Raw genomic sequence first — 18,381 nt, 5'->3', positions numbered from 1 at the left:
GCATGTCCCCAGGTCTCCAGTATCTTCTGGCCCATAGTCTGTCGGTAGGAGGCTTGCGCACAGTCCCCTCCAAAACACACAGTGACAGTGGGTTCTGTCACATATCTCTATTTTTTTCTTTCCATATATCTTAGCTAGATTGTAAGTTAAATGCTTGAAAAGCAAATTAAACCACAAATTGGACAATTTTATTTAAGGTATGAATATAGTTTAGGCCTCTCTTTTCATTTTGGTCATTTTTCTGCTTCAGTGGATCTTCCAAAGTAGGATCTGGTCTGAATTAGAAACTCAGCTTTCTAATAAAGGAAACATCTACAACATCTGAATCCTATAAGGGAATTTGGTGTTCAGAAATTCAGATCTGATAAAATTTGACTCTGTGGACTCATGCAGACGCTTCCTTTATTATAATTGTACGCACAGCATCAAAATTCTAAGGAAAAGGTTTACTCATGTAATTCCAAACCACTGTCATTTTCTGACGAAGGTATAAAAGAGTCAGCCGTTTATTTCTTAATCCTCAAGTGGCTCTCAGGGTAAGTAGCTGAAGCAATGCTACTTGAACTTGTATTTGATTATAGGCTGCACCAGGCCAGGAAGGGAATATTATTATATTAGTCATGCAAATAAAATGATTATGTAACCTAAAGGGTCGCCTTTTGTATCTGTTCCTTGTATGTTGTAAGCCTGGTGTAACACACCTGTTGGGATCTGAATTGAAGAGCTTAGCTTATTCTATAATGAGTCAATACCTTATGTATGACCTGTGGTCAGAAATCCAATATTGTTCTCTAGTCAGAATATAGAGAGAAAAAACCTCTTTTATATGGCATTAATATGAAAAGGCATAGAATTTTGAGATAAATTAATAAAGTGATTATGCAAAATATTAGGAGTCAACAGCTCTCTTTAACCACTTAAGCCCCGGAGGATTTGGCTGCTCAAAGACCAGTGCCTATTTTGCGATTCGGCACTGCGTGACTTTAACGGACAATTGCGTGGTCGTGCAACACTGTACCCAAATGAAATTGACGTCCTTTTTTTCCCAAAAACACAGCTTTCTTTTGGTGGTATTTGATCACCTGTGCAATTTTTACTTTTTGCGCTATAAAGAAAAAAAGAGCGTCAATTTTGAAAAAAATAACAATATTATTCACAATTTTTTTTATATGAAATTCCCCTCAAAAAATTTAAAAATGCAAATGTTTTAACATTTTAGGCCAATTAGTTTTTTGCTACATATTTTTGGTAAAAAAAAATCACAATGGGCGTATTTTGATTGGTTTGCGCAAAAGTTATTGCGTTTACTAACTAAGGGAAAGATTTATGTCATTTTTATTGTTTTTTTTTTAACGAGTAATGGTGGCGATCTGCGATTTTTTTTGCGGAACTGCGACATTGCGGAGGACAGATCGGACCCCTGACTGACATTTTTGACACTTTTGGGGGTACCAGTGACATTACTACAGTAATCAGTGCTATACATATGCACTGTTACTGTAAAAATTACACTGGCAGGGAAGGGGTTAACTTTATTGGTGATGCAGGGGTTAAGTGTGTCCCTAGGGGCGAGCATCTGTAAAGGGGTGTGGCTAGTGATGTAACCACGGAGACATACGATCCTACTTAGCAGGATCGTATGATCTCTGCTGTTACACCAGGGAGAATGACAGACAGCTTTGTTTACATCACCCGCCTGCCTTTCTCCCTCTCTAGTGGGAGATTGCGAGTGACCGGCGGACATCGGAGCCGCCGGTCACTCGCGCGGGGACGTCAGTGAACGAGCGGGGGCGGCGTGCGCTCATCCCCTACAGGCTCCTGGGCGAGCGACGTAGTACTACGTCACTTTGCCCAGGAAGGGCTGACCGCCGCAGTAAATGTACTTGCGGCAGTCGGCAAGTGGTTAAGGCCTCTTTCACACTTGTGCAACCTGAAAGTCACGCGACTTTGCCCCAATTGTTTGACGAAATTTTGATTCAACTTTGAATGGACTTAAAGCAATGCCGATGTAATCTTGAGGTCTATGGACATCAAGTCGCCTCAAAGTCGGACCAAAGTAGTGCAGGGACTACTTTGAAGTTGCTGCAACTTGAAGTTGCACAGATATGAACAGAACTCATTGGAAATCATGGAGTATGACTTATCATGCGACTTTGCAGTCCCAAGTTGCAGGACAAGTCGCACAAGTGTGAAAGGGACCTTAATCAAACCAGTGCTTTGCCCACGCAGCAGACTTAAAGTGACACTAAAATCTGGTTTAATTTAAAAATTTAATTCTATTCAAATATGTATTCTTAACGTCAAAATATATGTTTTCATACTCTCAGCCTCCTCCAAATATCCAAATTCATTTCATTTTTGTTTTTGCTGCTGTGATTTAACTTCCTGTTAGAGGGTGACTAGGTTCATTCTCTATGGTCCCACTGTATGTAGGAAAGCAGCCACCCTCTGTTGTTTGCTCCTGCAATGGACTAGGGAATATGGACTATTAGATTTGCAGTGTGCATAGAGCAGTGCACATGAACGTGCACTGTTTGTTCCAGATTGAAGTGAGGGGGAAAAGGAGAGGCTTGGGAGCTCACAGACGATGTAACAAGGAGGCAAAAAAACACTGTAAGCAACAATTTAAAGTGTTACAAAACCCAGGACCCTGCATTCACTATATCTGGTCTCCCACAGTACACAGAAGATGGAAATGCACTTATATTAGTAAATATAAACTGCTAAATACCTTTTCTCATCAGCAGTTTAATCAGTCTATGACTTCTATCAGTGTCTACTTAAAGCTTGTAGGATCTGAATTATTTGTGGATAATAAGGATATTGTTTAACGTCACTTTAATACAGAAAAGCAGAAAAAAGGAAAACAGGTAACGGATTGAAGCCTTTTTAAAACACACTACGCAACCTGGGTGTCCAGGAAAGGGAGGGGATGAGCATGCTGCTCCCCATACCAGGTCACATGCCCTAATCATGGGGGAGGATACCTTGCCAGGGGAACCAGCTGGCACAGCACCTTGTCCTCATGTTGAAGAAGACATGGGCAGCTTCACCACAACTATGGCCTAGTGGTTTTGGGGGTCCGCAGGAGGAGGGCTTATCAAAATCTGCAATCCCTATAAAAAGGAAGGGACCCCAGATACACCCCCCCCCCCCCATGTGGATGAGCAGCCCTACTCATTCCCCAAAAAATAAAAAAATACTCTAGAAATAAACAAACCTAAACATTTGGCTGGTTCTTTAATAAAGAAAGAAAAAAAAGTCCCATGATGTAAATCCACCATCATTCATGTCATCCAGCATTCAGGTCCATGTCACAACCCTTCAAAAGAGAAAGCCTAACACTGCCCAGACATGCCTGATTCTGTTGCTTCCTTTGCAATGAATGACATCTCTGAGTCCTCACCTCTAAAATAAACAAAGGAGCAGGTACTTCTGGGTGACATCATTGACTAAGTATAGACAACACAACACAGCTCTATCTTGCAGGGTCAGGGACCTGATTTTTCTCTGCTGCAATTAAGTAACACTAAGCCTAGGTTCAAACTGCTGCAATGTGGTACACTGCATGTGATTCGCACAGGAATCACACCACATTTCTGTCCAATTTGTATGCAATGTTTACAGTGCCTTGCGAAAGTATTCACCCCCCTTGAACTTTTCAACCTTTTGCCACATTTTAGGCTTCAAACATAAAGATATAAAACTGTCATTTTTTGTGAAGAATCAACAACAAGTGGGACACAATCATGAAGTGGAACGAAATTTATTGGATATTTCAAACTTTCTTAACAAATAAAAAACTGAAAAATTGGGCGTGCAAAATTATTCAGCCCCTTTACTTTCAGTGCAGCAAACTCTCTCCAGAAGTTCAATGAGGATCTCTGAATAATCCAATGTTGACCTAAATGACTAATGATGATAAATAGAATCCACCTGTGTGTAATCAAGTCTCCGTATAAATGCACCTGCACTGTGATAGTCTCAGAGGTCCGTTTAAAGCGCAGAGAGCATCATGAAGAACAAGGAACACACCAAGCAGATCCGAGATACTGTTGTGGAGAAGTTTAAAGCCGGATTTGGATACAAAAAGATTTCCCAAGCTTTAAACATTACAAAGGAGCACTGTGCAAGCGATAATATTGAAATGGAAGGAGTATCAGACCACTGCAAATCTACGAAGACCTGGCCGTCCCTCTAAACTTTCAGATCATACAAGGAGAAGACTGATCAGAGATGCAGCCAAGAGGCCCATGACCACTCTGGATGAACTGCAGAGATCTACAGCTGAGGTGGGAGACTCTGTCCATAGGACAATAATCAGTCGTATACTGCACAAATCTGGCCTTTATGGAAGAGTGGCAAGAAGAAAGCCATTTCTTAAAGCTATCCATAAAAAGTGTCCTTTAAAGTTTGCCACAAGCCACCTGGGAGACACACCAAACATGTGGAAGAAGGTGCTCTGGTGAGATGAAACCAAAATCAAACTTTTTGGCAACAAAGCAAAACGTTATGTTTGGCGTAAAAGCAACACAGCTCATCACCCTGAACACACCATCCCCACTGTCAAACATGGTGGTGGCAGCATCATGGTTTGGGCCTGCTTTTCTTCAGCAGGGACAGGGAAGATGGTTAAAATTGATGGGAAGATGGATGGAGCCAAATACAGGACCATTCTGGAAGAAAACCTGATGGAGTCTACAAAAGACCTGAGACTGGGACGGAGATTTGTCTTCCAACAAGACAATGATCCAAAACATAAAGCAAAATCTACAATGGAATGGTTCACGAATAAACATATCCAGGTGTTAGAATGGCCAAGTCAAAGTCCAGACCTGAATTCAATCGAGAATCTGTGGAAAGAACTGAAAACTGCTGTTCACAAATGCTCTCCTTGCAAAACAGCTCAAGCTCAGTGAGGTTGGATGGAGGAATGGGCAAAAATTTCAGTCTCTCGATGTGCAAAACTGATAGAGACATACCCCAAGCGCCTTACAGCTGTAATCGCAGCAAAAGGTGGCGCTACAAAGTATTAACTTAAGGGGGCTGAATAATTTTGCACGCCCAATTTTTTAGTTTTTTATTTGTTAAATAAACGTGAAATATCCAATAAATTTCGTTCCACTTAATGATTGTGTCCCACTTGTTGATTCTTCACAAAAAATTACAGTTTTATATCTTTATGTTTGAAGCCTGAAATGTGGCAAAAGGTCGCATAGTTCAAGGGGGCCGAATACTTTCGCAAGGCACTGTATGTGGTGCAATTTGAGCCATTCATTTTGTATGGCTCAAGTGGCATCGCATCAGCACCAAAATGGTGCAGGACCTTTTTTTTAGCCTCCCTGGAATCGGATCGCTTGAGCGTGAACACCCATGCGATCAGATTCAGGCAAATGCACTGCATTCTGCCGCCTGCATTTGGGGTGTCGTTAAATTTTATTGACACCCGCAGCAGATCACATGAACACAATGTGATTGCTATGCGGTGTAATGTGCTGTGGGGAAAATGCAGAGAATCTTGTGTGTTTCCGGCATCACATCGGTGTGAACCAGGGCATAAACAGGGTATACATTGTGCATATTTTTAATTTTTTGAACAAAAAAACCTCACAGATCCCTGCATCCGCATAAGTAATGTTGATGTGAAAATCTCCCCCACTGCACTCTTGTGTTCTGACAGTGGCCGGCATTCACTGGCACTGCAAGCACCGATCAAATGCTGTTTTTGAAGCATGACTGCTGAACAGACAGCTGCACAAATTCAGCAGGAACTGGACGATTTTCTGTACATGTATACCCAACTTTACAGGTCTTGCATCCCGCCCTCCAGTCTGTGCTCTGCTGTACAGGGACTACAAGAGGATAATACTATGTTCAATTTACTTAATCAAATCACTTGAATTTAAAAAAAAAATGCATTTAATGAACCAAGATTTTCATTTTTTTGTGTCTTTTATATGTGTCTATGCCTAGAGTTCAGCTTTAACAACAGCTGTGAAATATTTGGGAAACCATTTATTCACAGCATTTCTTTGTCAAACATAAATAATCACTTTTTGAATAAATTCTGCCTCCTAGTAACACAATTTCCGTTATTTGTTATCATGTTCTGTGACAGGTGCTTTGTAAATCTGGTACATTGTTTATGTACAAGGTTTGCTGTCCCTGGTGGTTCTTGAACACAATATTAGTTAGTCATACACCGAAGAAATCGCACTCATCACTTTAATAATGAGAACACCAGATCCCTCTCTCAAATAGCTCAGAAGTGCGTGGGTGGAAAACACAACACCTAAATGTCTATGTGAATAAGGTGTAGGGTATATTTTTGTCTGCTCTGTAAAATGATTGCTTCTATCTGTGCTCTGCTGGGTATGTTAAAGTGCGAGGCTAGCTATAAGCAAAACCCTGAAAACTGCTCACCCTCATCATCCTGTTAGCAGGGCTGGAGTGGGACTCATTTTCAGCCCTGGAGTTTCATGCCTTAGACCGGTCCACTTTAGTTCACAACTGACGATATTAAAATAATGTAATTAAAACCTCAGAATATGTTTGCAATGGCGCACTGTTCTCTACAGCCTTGTAATTCATTGTATTTTTCAAAAAATATCATCATTTACAATTCAGTGCAAATACAGTAGCCTTCTCTGCCATGGATCCCCCCAGATCCTCCCCCCCCCCCCCCCAATATGTATGATGCATGCATATTCTTAGCCCCCAAGTGCATAACTTTACATTTATCAACATTAAACCTCATTTGCCACATAGTTTTTTTTTTAAATGTATGAAAATATCGGCCAATATCGGCAAAAGCCGATATTCTATGGCCAAAATATTGGTATCTGCAATAAAAAAAACTATATCGGTCAATCACTAATTCATAGTGCTGCCAAAGCAGCCTATTCCATGTTTTTGCTTAGTATTAAAAATGAGATTAAACATTGCAGTGATATAAAGTGGGGAACTTTTGTAATCTGTTCTCCGGCTATAGCTTACATAAAACCTCTACCCTGTACAAATTTCTAGAGAAATACACAGACATGCAACGATGTAGAATCCACAGATCAAATTCAGTTTGGTGAAAGGTGACGGTTACATTCGGTCATGTATGGTCTATGTGCATTTGATCAAGGACCTCAAAAGCCCCTAAGCAGCGTCCATTGGAGGCTTTTTTCCAATTTTGCTTCAGTAAACTACCAAACCCTGCAACTGTGCTGCAGTCAGAAATTAATTTACTTCACCTTAATCTGAATTTTATGTATTTCTAAGAATTATGCAAAAATCTAAGATTCATGCAAGCTCCCACATGGAATGCATGCTTCTTGTTCTTGTACTGTGCAGTTGTCTCAGGGACACCAAAATGAATGATGGCAACAAGAGGACCTTGCAACTCAGGGGCAATATCTCCTTATTCAAGGCCATCCTTCACCTCACCCTCCATAAAATGCTAGTTAAAACTGCAAAAAAAAATATCCCCTAAATACCTGTGGGGGGGGGGGGGGGATGAGCCTCCTCCAGAGGTAGCTAACCAAGGAGGACATCATCTCCTCCTATTGAGATCCTGGGGAATATTGAGTAATGCAAAGCTCATGAGAAGACAATCCTACACTGTGGCAAGGGCAGTGATTTTTAGCAGGAAGAAGAGCAGAGCCAGAGCGAGGACAACATGAACAATCCTCTTACCTGCAGCGAGGAGGAGGTGGGTGGAGCTACTTTCTTGGCGCGGAGGAGGAGGAATTTAAACCCTCTTCCGTTATGAATGCGGAGCCACTGCCTTTGTGTGCCTGATGTCACTGGTTGCTAGACTCCAGGCGGATAGCAACCAGTTCAGGAATCACACAGTGTGCGTTTCATTTTGGGACACTGCTTTGTCCTGGAATAAAACTGCCTTCACTGTCATGTTACACGACACCCCCTCAGATGTTGCGCCTGGTGCGGCCGGACCCCCTGCACCCAGTGCCGAGACAAGGTCATTCAGTGCCCAGGGCAAGCATGGCAAGCTGTGCCCCCCCCCTACCCCATAAGGCTAATAATGGTAGAAGGTTTGTTTCAGGCAGTAGGGAGGCGATACAACGGCTCCTTACCTCCTGTCAAATGCTCTCTGAAGAGTAATCTGCATGATGGTTGCTTTTCAGAGACCAAAACACGTGTGAACAAGCCCTTAATTATTTATTTTTTACAAATGTTTTACATTATTTATATTGTTTTGAGAATTTATATGTACAGTGTATATATATACTTTTTACATTTTTAACTGCCCTGTTGGGGGGCTTTGATGAAATATCAGGGCTCTAAACAGACCCCAGATGTTTCACTTTTGAGATACCATGTGGTTTGGTGCATGTGATAACAGATGTGTGGGGTGCCATTACCAATAAATGGCACTGTCACACGTCTACTAATGGACGATTTGTTTGTGTGTGTGTCAGGAAAGCCACAATCTTGTGACTGACATTCAAAGGTGTGAACCTTGCCTTATAGTGGGGTCACACCGGTGCGCTGCGGTTTGGTCACAGTGTGATTGTGTGTGCGTTTTACCTGGATTTTAGGTGCACTTCTATTGAATTCCATTACACAGTGCGTTTTCTGAAACCGCATCAAAGATGCAACATGCAGGACTTTGATGTACTTTCATGAAAACACACTTTGTAATAGAAATTCAAATAGAAGTGTACCTAAAATCCAGGTAAAACGCACACACAATCACACTGTGACCGAACCGCAGTGCACAGGTTATTAGGGATAGGTATAGGTATGGGGGGGTAGGTATGTGGGGGGATAGGGGGGGAATAGGTATAGGGGGGATAGGTATAGGGGGGTAGGTATGGGGGGGGTAGGGATAGGGGGGAATAGGTATAGGGGGGATAGGTATAAGGGGGGAGGGCAGGTCTGGGTAATAAGAATATGTGTTAATGAAGAACAGAGTGAAGGGCTGTAAAGAAAGTGCTAATGCTGCATTTTAGGACAGGACAGGGTCAGCTAAATGGCTACTTGGATAGCCCAGAGTTGGGACCAGAGGCTTCAGGACATACAGTGCAGATTTATGGAGTGGACAGCTGAAAGAAGAAGGTGAAGGGTTAATGTCAACAGGAGAGAGGAGCAGAAGACTCGGTGCTGACTTACTATTGTTCAGGGAAGGTAAAGAGATGACATGCTGCGGACAAAGTGAAAGTGACCAACAAGGAAGACTCAAGTGACCTGGCCGGGAACGGGGAAGTAGAAGAAGCTGACAGGGGGAGGGGAGCTTGTAAAGTGTAGAGTGATAAACAGCTGAAGGAGAGATAAGTCAGAGGTGAAGTGAATGGAACAGACAAGTTCGGGGATCATACATTGTTGTACAGTGACAGGAGGGAGAATGATATTCACCCCTGTCAGGCAGGAGAAGGCAAAAGCTCTCAGTGCGTCCCCCCTTCATCACAGATATGGACATGTCCAGGGCAGATGATACTTGTAACTTTCGGCATTACACCAGCCCTGCCGGCTCCCCAAATGGACCAGCCCATCTGGAATTCTCCAGATGCTCCCTATTAGCCAATCCGGGCCTGCCTGTTAGCATTTCTAAATATTAATGACAGAGCTACTGCAGCTGATCCAAGGCTGGAACTGTTTACATTTGTTGTGCCCCATACTTCTGAAGCCCATGTTTAAAGCCCATCTCCATTGTTCCCTATAGCTGGGCCCCATGCAGAGTGGACCTTAGCAATAAAGTGAGCAGCAAGTAAATAATTCAGCAACATGTGTCCCCCTATGAAATCTCTCAATGTATTAAAGCGAAACTTAAAGTGGTTGTAACCAGTGGCAGTAGGTGCTAAACTTTTTTTTGGGGGGGGGGGGGGGTGTAAAAAAAACCCCTTCAGGGTCATGGCACCCTGACTTTTCCAGCTTCCCCTCCCGGCCAACCCGGTCTTCTTTAGATCCTCCTCCTGTCCTGATTGGCTGGGAGGACAAGCCAGAAACCAGTAGCAAACATTGATTTGCTAGTGTCACAAGTGGGTGGGTTTTGGGCAGGAGCCCAACCTTTGTAAGCCAATTAGAGCCTCAGGCTCTAAACATGTGCTTGAAAAAAAAACACAGAAACATATGAGTTTGGCGCCCCACATGCAGACTGGGGGGGGGGGGGAGCGGCGCCTCTTTTGGACCGGCGCTCCTGGTTGTGACCCTAAAAAATGAAAAATAAGATCATTTTCCTTTAAGGCATGATCTATAGCACAGTGCTTGTGCTGTATCATTTTTTCCTTCCTAATGTGTAATATACCTGGTTGATCCTGCCTGTTCCTCTTTCACCCTCTCTGTGCTGACCATGGTAACTATGGCTGCTGAGCCATGGTTACTGTGGTCAGGTTACGTGCCTGCGTCATTCTGTTGCTCTGCTGTGAGTGTCTCTTCCCCTCCCTCCCTGCCTGTCACCGTGAGAGCAGGTCTCCCCCCTGCCCCTCCTACAATATGCAGCAAATATACTTGTATCCCCTCCCGAGTATGCTGCCATTAACAATAGTGTTTGTGTATTTTTTTAAATGAAAAGGCTAACTATCTTTTCCCACACAGCCACTGTGTAGTCACGTGATACCCCTGTGCTGGCCAACTTACGTCTTGGCCCCTCACGCTTCTCTCCATAGTTAAGGGAATGAGAGTGAAGGAGGATCACGTGACCACACATCTGCGATGTGAGAAAAGGTATTTAGCCTTTTCATTTTATAAAAACACATACACTATTGTTAATGGCAGCATACTCCGGAAGGGGATACATGTAAAGTCACATAGTGACTTTACAAACACTTTAAAGTGAAGTCCTGCTAGATCACTTCAGGCTGGCCCATTTTGCTGGTATAGCTATGTAAAACATTTAAAATAAGTGCCTATACTGTTTAAAATCCAACAATATACTGTCTCACCATGCTCTGCACATGCTCAGTTGCTCTCCATTTTTAGGCACTGCTTAGTTTATAGAGGCCGATCTGCTGACCTCCTTAAAGCGGAATTAAACCTCCTATCCTTTACAGCCAATGAAGCTGCTTCTATTGAAAAAGCTGTCATGGTGCAGCACATGTGATCAGTTGTGACACCGGCCATTTGATGGTTTGACAGTTTGGTTGAGGACACAATCAAATGTGACCGTTTGCATTTCCAGCATTCCAGGAGTGTAACTGTTTTTTTTTTAAATTTGTTTATTAAATTTTCCAAAATTCAAAACATACATGCATAAATTTAAATAATTTCAACCACTTATATTTTAACCCCATTATTCTCCCCCCTTTTTCCCTTTATCCCCTTTTTTCCCTCCCTTCCCTCCCCCCCATCCCTCCTTCCTCCCTTGTTCTCTTGAAATTGTTACACTCTTCCCAGATATTTACCCATTCTTCCTTTTCATCTTCTTCCCCCCTTCTTAAATATTCCATCGTTCTTATTTTCTCTACCCTATTAATCTAATTGTGTAACTGTTTTTTGAAACTGGTAAATTGATGGGTTTAGTTCTGCATTACAAGTTACTCCTGGGGCTTTGGGCTTCAGCAAAATGGCAGCCTCCGGCAAGAAGTAAAAGTAGCACTGCTGGAGGGAATTTAAAGCACACACATATTTTGGTAGCATAATTATTGATGTGGAATGTTTGTTCCTTGTTAAAGAACATTATTTTTTTATCAAGTCGTTATGGGTAAAGTTCCACTTTAACTTTCACGAAATCTAAACACATCAAACCAAAAAACGCTATTTAATTTATTTTCAATATTCAAAGTAATCTCTTCTATCCATCCATGTGTCCATAATTTATTTTGTTAATTAATCACCCTCTAGTATTTCAAGCTCTGGCCATTTTGAGTAAGGACAGATGATTTGTGTAGAATTTACTTCCTGGAATCCATCTACCCTTAGTTTAGGCATGCGACACGGTGGGTGTGCTTAGCTGAGAAAGCCTAGGCCAGAAACCAGGAAACAACTGAAGAAATGTAAAAAATAAGATTAAAACAAATAAATACAATATACCTTCCTATCTCTTTATTAAGGCTAGCAGGATCAGGATTAGAAATAGTTAATGTTGAACAAAATAATTCAGTTCCACTTTAAAAAATATTAACTAGAGAGTAACAAGATATTTACTGGACTAGCCTGTAGAAATGGGACTGGTTGCCAATGGTAAAAATGTTACAAGGCCAGTATTTTTTTTTTTTACAGAAAAGAGAGTAAACCTAAAGCAAAAAAACAGGCCAGTAAAGTCAGTACTATAGCAACACTTTCTAACTTACAATAGAAAACACAACATGTTTTTTTTGCAGGATTAAACTGAAAGAAATGTCTGGCATCCACATTAACAATGGGATGTTTAGTACACGACAATGTCAAGGGAAAAACGTAATTAACCTCCCTGGCGGTATGATTGTTTCGGATTTTAGGTGCTGAAAGCGGTACCATTATTTTGCATGTAATTCTTAAGGACAAGCAGCCCAAACCAACTATTTACATATGATTTTTTTTTTTTACTGTGCGTCCTTCTTTATAACATCTCGGGTACGATAAAGTTTGAAACACAAAATCATAAATTATAATATAATAAATAACTATAAATAAGTTAAAGTATATATATATATATATATATATATATATACGTATACATATATTATATATATATGTGTATACATATACTGTATATATATATATATATATATATATATATATATATATATATATATATATATATACATACATATTTTATTTTGTAATTTAATCCAATAGGATTACAATATATTAGTGTGTTTGTGTGTTTTACTATTTGAATTTGCCGCTGGTTCCACCCCCCTGCGACGTGACGCTCGCAGGAGACGGAAGCCGGGACTCACAGCATCAGGTGGAAGATCCGGCTGTCGTATGCTGCAGGGCAGGGCCGATCCTGGGCTGGTGCAAGGGGTGCACCGCACCCAGGCGCCTCCAAACTGCTGAAAAGGGGGGCGCCGGGCTAAGCTGCCTCCATAGTGATTGGCAGCAGGCAGTGTGGCTCCTTCGTTCAGCCTGTGGCTGTGTATGTGTGTGTGTGTGTTCCATTCTCCAGTGAGCAGTTCCCCCCCCCCTACAGGAATGGGAGAGGCTGCATCTGCACTGCCTTCTCCCGCCCCCCCTCTCTCTCTCCCTTTGCCCGCCCACACACTCAGTACAGCCCATGCTGCTGTAAGTGAAAGAGATGTGTGGGCGGGAAAGTTTAACTCAGGCAGCCGGCAGCTACATGGTGACCTTAGTGAGTAACTGTGACAGGACATAATCCTCCCTACCCTGTCCCTGTCTCCCCCCTCCTCTGTCCCCGTCTCCCCCTGCCTCCTCTGTCCCTGTCTCCCCCCTCCTCTGTCCCTGCCCCCCCTCCTCTGTCCCTGCCCCCCCTCCTCTGTCCCTGTCTCCCCCACCTCCTCTGTCCCTGTCTACCTCCCCCTCTGTCCCTGTCCCCTCCTGTCTCTCCCTGTCACCCCCCTCACTCTCCCTGTCTTCACCCCTCCCTGTCATCGCCCCTCTGTCGTCACCCCTCCCCCTCTGTCCCTGTCGTCGCCCCCCCTCTGTCCCTGTCGTCACCCCTCCCCCTCTGTCCCTGTCGTCACCCCACCACTCTGTCACCCCCTCTCTCACTCTTCCATGTCACCCCCTCTCTCACTCTTCTGTGTCACTCCCCTCTCTCACTCTTCTGTGTCACTCCCCTCTCTCACTCTTCTGTGTCACCCCCCTCTCTCACTCTTCTGTGTCACCCCCCTCTCTCACTCTTCTGTGTCCCCCCCTTTCTCACTCTTCTGTGTCCCCCCTCTCTCACTCTTCTGTGTAACCCCCTCTCTCTCTCTCCCTCTCTCTCCCCCTTTCTGTCACCCCCTTTCCCTCTTTCTCTCACCCCCTTTGCCTCTCTCTCTCTGTCACCCCCTTTCTCTGTCAACCCTCCCCCCCCTTTTCTCTCTCTGTCAAACCCCCTCTCTCTCTTTTGAATCTCTCTCTCTCTTTTTTTCCTCTCTTTCTTGACAATACCCCACAGGTTCTCTTTTCTGTTCAAAAGTTTAATATTGTGAAGTTCATATTTATATTCCAAGATTTTTGTGCTACAACTATTTGATTTACATGCACTTTACAGAATTGTCAGTAAATTAAACATTTATTTTGACTTGTCAAAGCTGTTGACTAAATTATTGTCCAAGCATTAAGATTACTTGGGGTTTAAAGACGGAGAGGTGGAGTTGTTGCCATAAAAAGGGGAGGAGTTAGTAAGATGACCATGCCCACGTGGGGGGCGCCAAAAATATTTCTGCACCCAGGCGCCTGTGACCCCAGGATCGGCCCTGCTGCAGGGACACATTGCGGGATCCCGGGGACAAGGTAAGTAACCTCTACCAGGATCCAGCGATGCTCCTTGGTGGTACCCCAAGTGTGGCTCTGGGTTACCGCTAATGGCACTGAAATTCCACCCCGAGCCACACTCGGGAATATCGCCAGGGAGGTTAAACAGGTCCAAAAATGGACAAAATAATCCAATAAGAGTGTCTGATAAGGCCTCAAATGGGAATGGCAGACAGTTTACAAGTCTGCAAATACAGTATTATGCTCTATGCATGTTTTCACATAAGGACAATACCATTACCCAGTTGGGGCAAATCTAAGCAGTTTCTTTTGTATTTGGTTTAAGGTTAAGATTTGTTTTTTATATTTTGCATGCCACTGAACTCTGGTCTCTTTAAAATTTAAGGTGAATGTCTTCATAGGACATTGTCATATATTCTACAGTACTTCAGAAAAATGATCAGGTTCCATAAATAGCGAATCCAATGATCCGTTTCCTAATTAATGTAGGAGAAATTCCTCTTTGGCACGACTATAAAAAGAGCCCTATAGAAACCATTAAACTCAAATTTTCTTGAAAAACATTTCAAATACTTCATACACAAGGAACTAAAATCTTTTTCAAATGTTCAGAGGAAATTTTGCACATTAGCAGAAATCTACCAACAGAAAATCCAATATTTAAAAGTAATGTGGCCTTTCCAAGTGTAATCAGAAATTGCACAAAAAAAAACTACAGTGTGTTGTTCTAAGCACTGGACTTTTTTATTATTGCACATGGATATTCTCCAACATGTCAGAAAACCCACACAAAAAAACTCAACTGGACAATGCTCTTGGGCTAACCACTTTTTTAAAAGCTCACGGTCCAGCAAGCATGTCTCACTCCTGAATATCATCCACCATGTATAGAAGCGGTCTACCAAATTGCTACTTACTTCTTAAATTAAACTTTGTTCTCTTAGCAAAACCTAGCAAAGGGGGCATTACCTGGTGGTGGTCCTGGGTGAGACTACCACTTGTCTACACACAGCAGGTCTTGTTCTGATGTGCAGCTCCCAGGATCTTCTGGTCTTATCTGTTATTGTCGGGAGAGTGGACAGGCTACTTCCCAGCCAGCACTCACAGCAGCAGGCACAGGACTACACTTCCTAGCAGCCTGAGCGGCTAAAATACATACCATGGGTTAGCAAAACCTCCGACCAAACACAGGATTCCACTGATGCATTTCACCCTAACTCAGTACTTAATAAAAATAGGTTAGGGTGAAAGTAATTAGTAATTCTTCTAGATTGTAAGCTCTAACGAGCAGGGCCCTCTAGTTCCTCCTGTATTGAATTGTACTGTAACTGTATTGTCTTCCCTCACATTGTAAAGCGCTGCGCAAACTGTTGGTGCTATATATAAAATCCTGTATAATAATTAGTGGTGGTGCAGCCTATCTTTAGGCATGGTGGATGTTGGAAAAACAGTTCTATCATTAAATGATCCTTTCTGCATAAAAAGGCAACAACTGTTCAATGCTGGCCATACACGTAATGATAAAGAATCAATTATAAATGCAGTCACAAAGTTTAGATCCAAAATGATTGTTAAACACAACCAAATCCAATGGTTGAAATCTGGTATATATTCATAAAGAATCAACTTACTTTTTTCATTTAATTGATTGATTATGAATCAAAATGATTGTTTGCTGCAACTGATTCCTAAGAGATGCAATAATCACAAAGAAATGAATGTGTATTGTAACTGATATTTTCATTACATGTATGGCCAGCTCAGTGTATGCTGGGTGTTAACACTGCCCAGGTTTGTTTAGACTATGTAAATTGAATTTTTTACAGATTGCATAACAGTTTAACTACATACCAGCTTTTAGCACAAATATTAAGTCATCAAATTCTTGAAGTTCCTCATCAGCGACCAGTGAACCATTACTATACCCCCCTGATGGGGTGTAAGCTGTACCATTTTGAGGGCTGTGCTTTTCCTGACTGCCAGACCGCTCCCAGTCTGAGGAAATCTGAAATATATGCAAAGTAACTGCAAATCAGCATCACACCATGGAAAAAATATATTTACACAATAAAACTAGGTAGGCCATTTAATTTTGTTTGTTCTTCTATTTAAACATGAACTACTACTTTGGTTCTCCAATGAATGGAAGGTACCCAGCAATCCTAAACAGAGTTGTATAAAGTACTCGAAACCCATACTTGAGTAAAAGTACAAGTGCTCGATCAAAAAGTGACTTCAGTAGAAGTGGAAGTGCTCGATCAAAAAGTGACTTCAGTAGAAGTACTAAAGTATTCAACGTTTTTTGTACTTAAGTATTGCAAGTAGTTTTTTAAAAAAATTTGCTACTCAAGTACTGAAAGTAAAAGTACAAGTACTGTGTTATGTAGTTTTTAAAGAAAGAAGTCAAAAGTTTATTAAAGTTAAAGTTATTAAAGAAAGAAGTCAAAAGAAGTCAAAAGTCAAAAGAAGTCAAAAGTCAAAAGTATACATGACATTATACACATTTTTTTGAGCTTCATGAAACCTGCCATCTACTGTTCTGGCAGTGGTAATTTTTATAATTGTAACGAGTAACTATGCAGCACAAAAAAAAATATCGGAGTAGAAGTATTAAAATCATCGAAAAAATGTAGTGAAGTAAAAGTGGAAGTAGGAGGAAAAAAATTGTACTCTAGGAAAGTACAGATACCGCCTTTCGGTACTTAAGTAAAGTAGTGAAGTAGTTCTACTTAGTTACTATACATCTCTGATCCTAAAATCATAATTTTTAATACTTAACCTAAAACTCAAACTGCCTAAAAAATAAATGGGCAAGGGAGGGAACAGGCAGTCAGTCTGAAATTCTATTGTTTGAAGGAATATGGCATTCCACTAAATATGTTTGGACACTGCAAATCCCTATAGGCTAATGGGAGGAGGAAACAGGGATGCTGGCAATGGCTTCTCTGATATAACTCATACATGCAGAGTCCTGTGTTTGAAGATGGCCTTATCAGCAATCAGCCTGGCTTCGCCTTTCTATGGGAGCAGGAGCTAGAATAGTTGAGCTCAAGAAAACAGGGGCGTGACCTCAAAAACAAACCAGATGGACCACCTGGTCTTTTTATGCTACCAGTCTTCTATGTTTTTATGAAAGGTATGTGTGCTAAAAATTCACTTCTCATTTAGAGAACTGAAACAAACAAATGATGCAATGAAGTGGAACTCAAAACAATTTTTTTTAATGGATAAGAAAATGAAAGACAATTGCAGAGTTACTCCTGGTGACTGGATATTGTGTAGGTGATGATTTATTAGGGACAGTAAATGTCAATTTACAATTAGGCAGATGAGCTCCATATAGCCATTTCTAAGGTAAAGTGAAACCTGAACTCCATTTTAAACTTTTAAAAGTAAAGTCGCTGCTTAAAGCGGAGTTCCGGGCACAGAAAATTTTTTTCAGTGAACATACCCCCGGGACAGTCAGGGCTAGTACATTCCACAATGGCTAGCCTCTGATCTGTCCCGGTTCGCACTTACCTGCCAGAAGAAATACTCACTTATAAAATTTCTTCCACATTGTGGCCATCTCCTTTGGGTAGCTGAAGCCGGCGCGATCCTCTTCTCCCAGAATGCGCCTGCATCGGCCCCTCTCGTCACTTCCGGTGCGGCGCCGCATTCCTCCACAGCTTCTGGGCATGCCCAGAAGCTGTTTAGCAGGGAATGCGGCGTCGACCCGGAAGTGACGAGCGGGGCCGGTGCCGTCGCATTGATTCCTGGGAGCGATGATGTTCAGCTCCCAGGAATCAGTGCAAGCCAGGAAGTGACGGCGGAGCCGCGGCGCAGAGGGAGGAAGTGAAGAATAGGTGAGTATATTCGATCTCCAATTACAAGGTGAGTAAAAAAAAAAAAAAACCTAACTATCCAATTCCTTTTCAGGTGAATGAGAACAAGCGGACGGGCACAAAAAAAAAAGATGGATTTTGTGCTCGGAACTCCGCTTTAAGAACAGATTGGACAAGATGCCATCAGTTGCCTTTGTCAGAAAATCATCTCCTATGCTTCTTGATGTAGTTTGTCTTTGTTAAA

General features: G+C 42.1%; 1 protein-coding gene across 1 annotated transcript in view; it reads right to left on the bottom strand.

Moving 5' to 3' along the window:
* The window catches only part of ADGRV1 (adhesion G protein-coupled receptor V1), a 654,157-nt gene that overhangs the window by 6,695 nt on the left and 629,081 nt on the right, over positions 1 to 18,381 (bottom strand). Inside the window, exon 90 of the mRNA XM_082259824.1 lies at positions 16,165 to 16,318. Coding sequence (XP_082115950.1) covers positions 16,165 to 16,318 — 154 coding nt within the window. The remainder of the gene's footprint in view (positions 1 to 16,164; positions 16,319 to 18,381) is intronic.

Source organism: Pelophylax lessonae (genome assembly GCF_965119305.1).
Source record: "Pelophylax lessonae genome assembly, chromosome: 1".
In the NCBI taxonomy this organism is placed as follows: Eukaryota; Metazoa; Chordata; class Amphibia; order Anura; family Ranidae; genus Pelophylax; species Pelophylax lessonae.
Note: the sequence above shows the minus strand (reverse complement) of the source record. Positions and strands in the feature narration are given on the sequence as shown.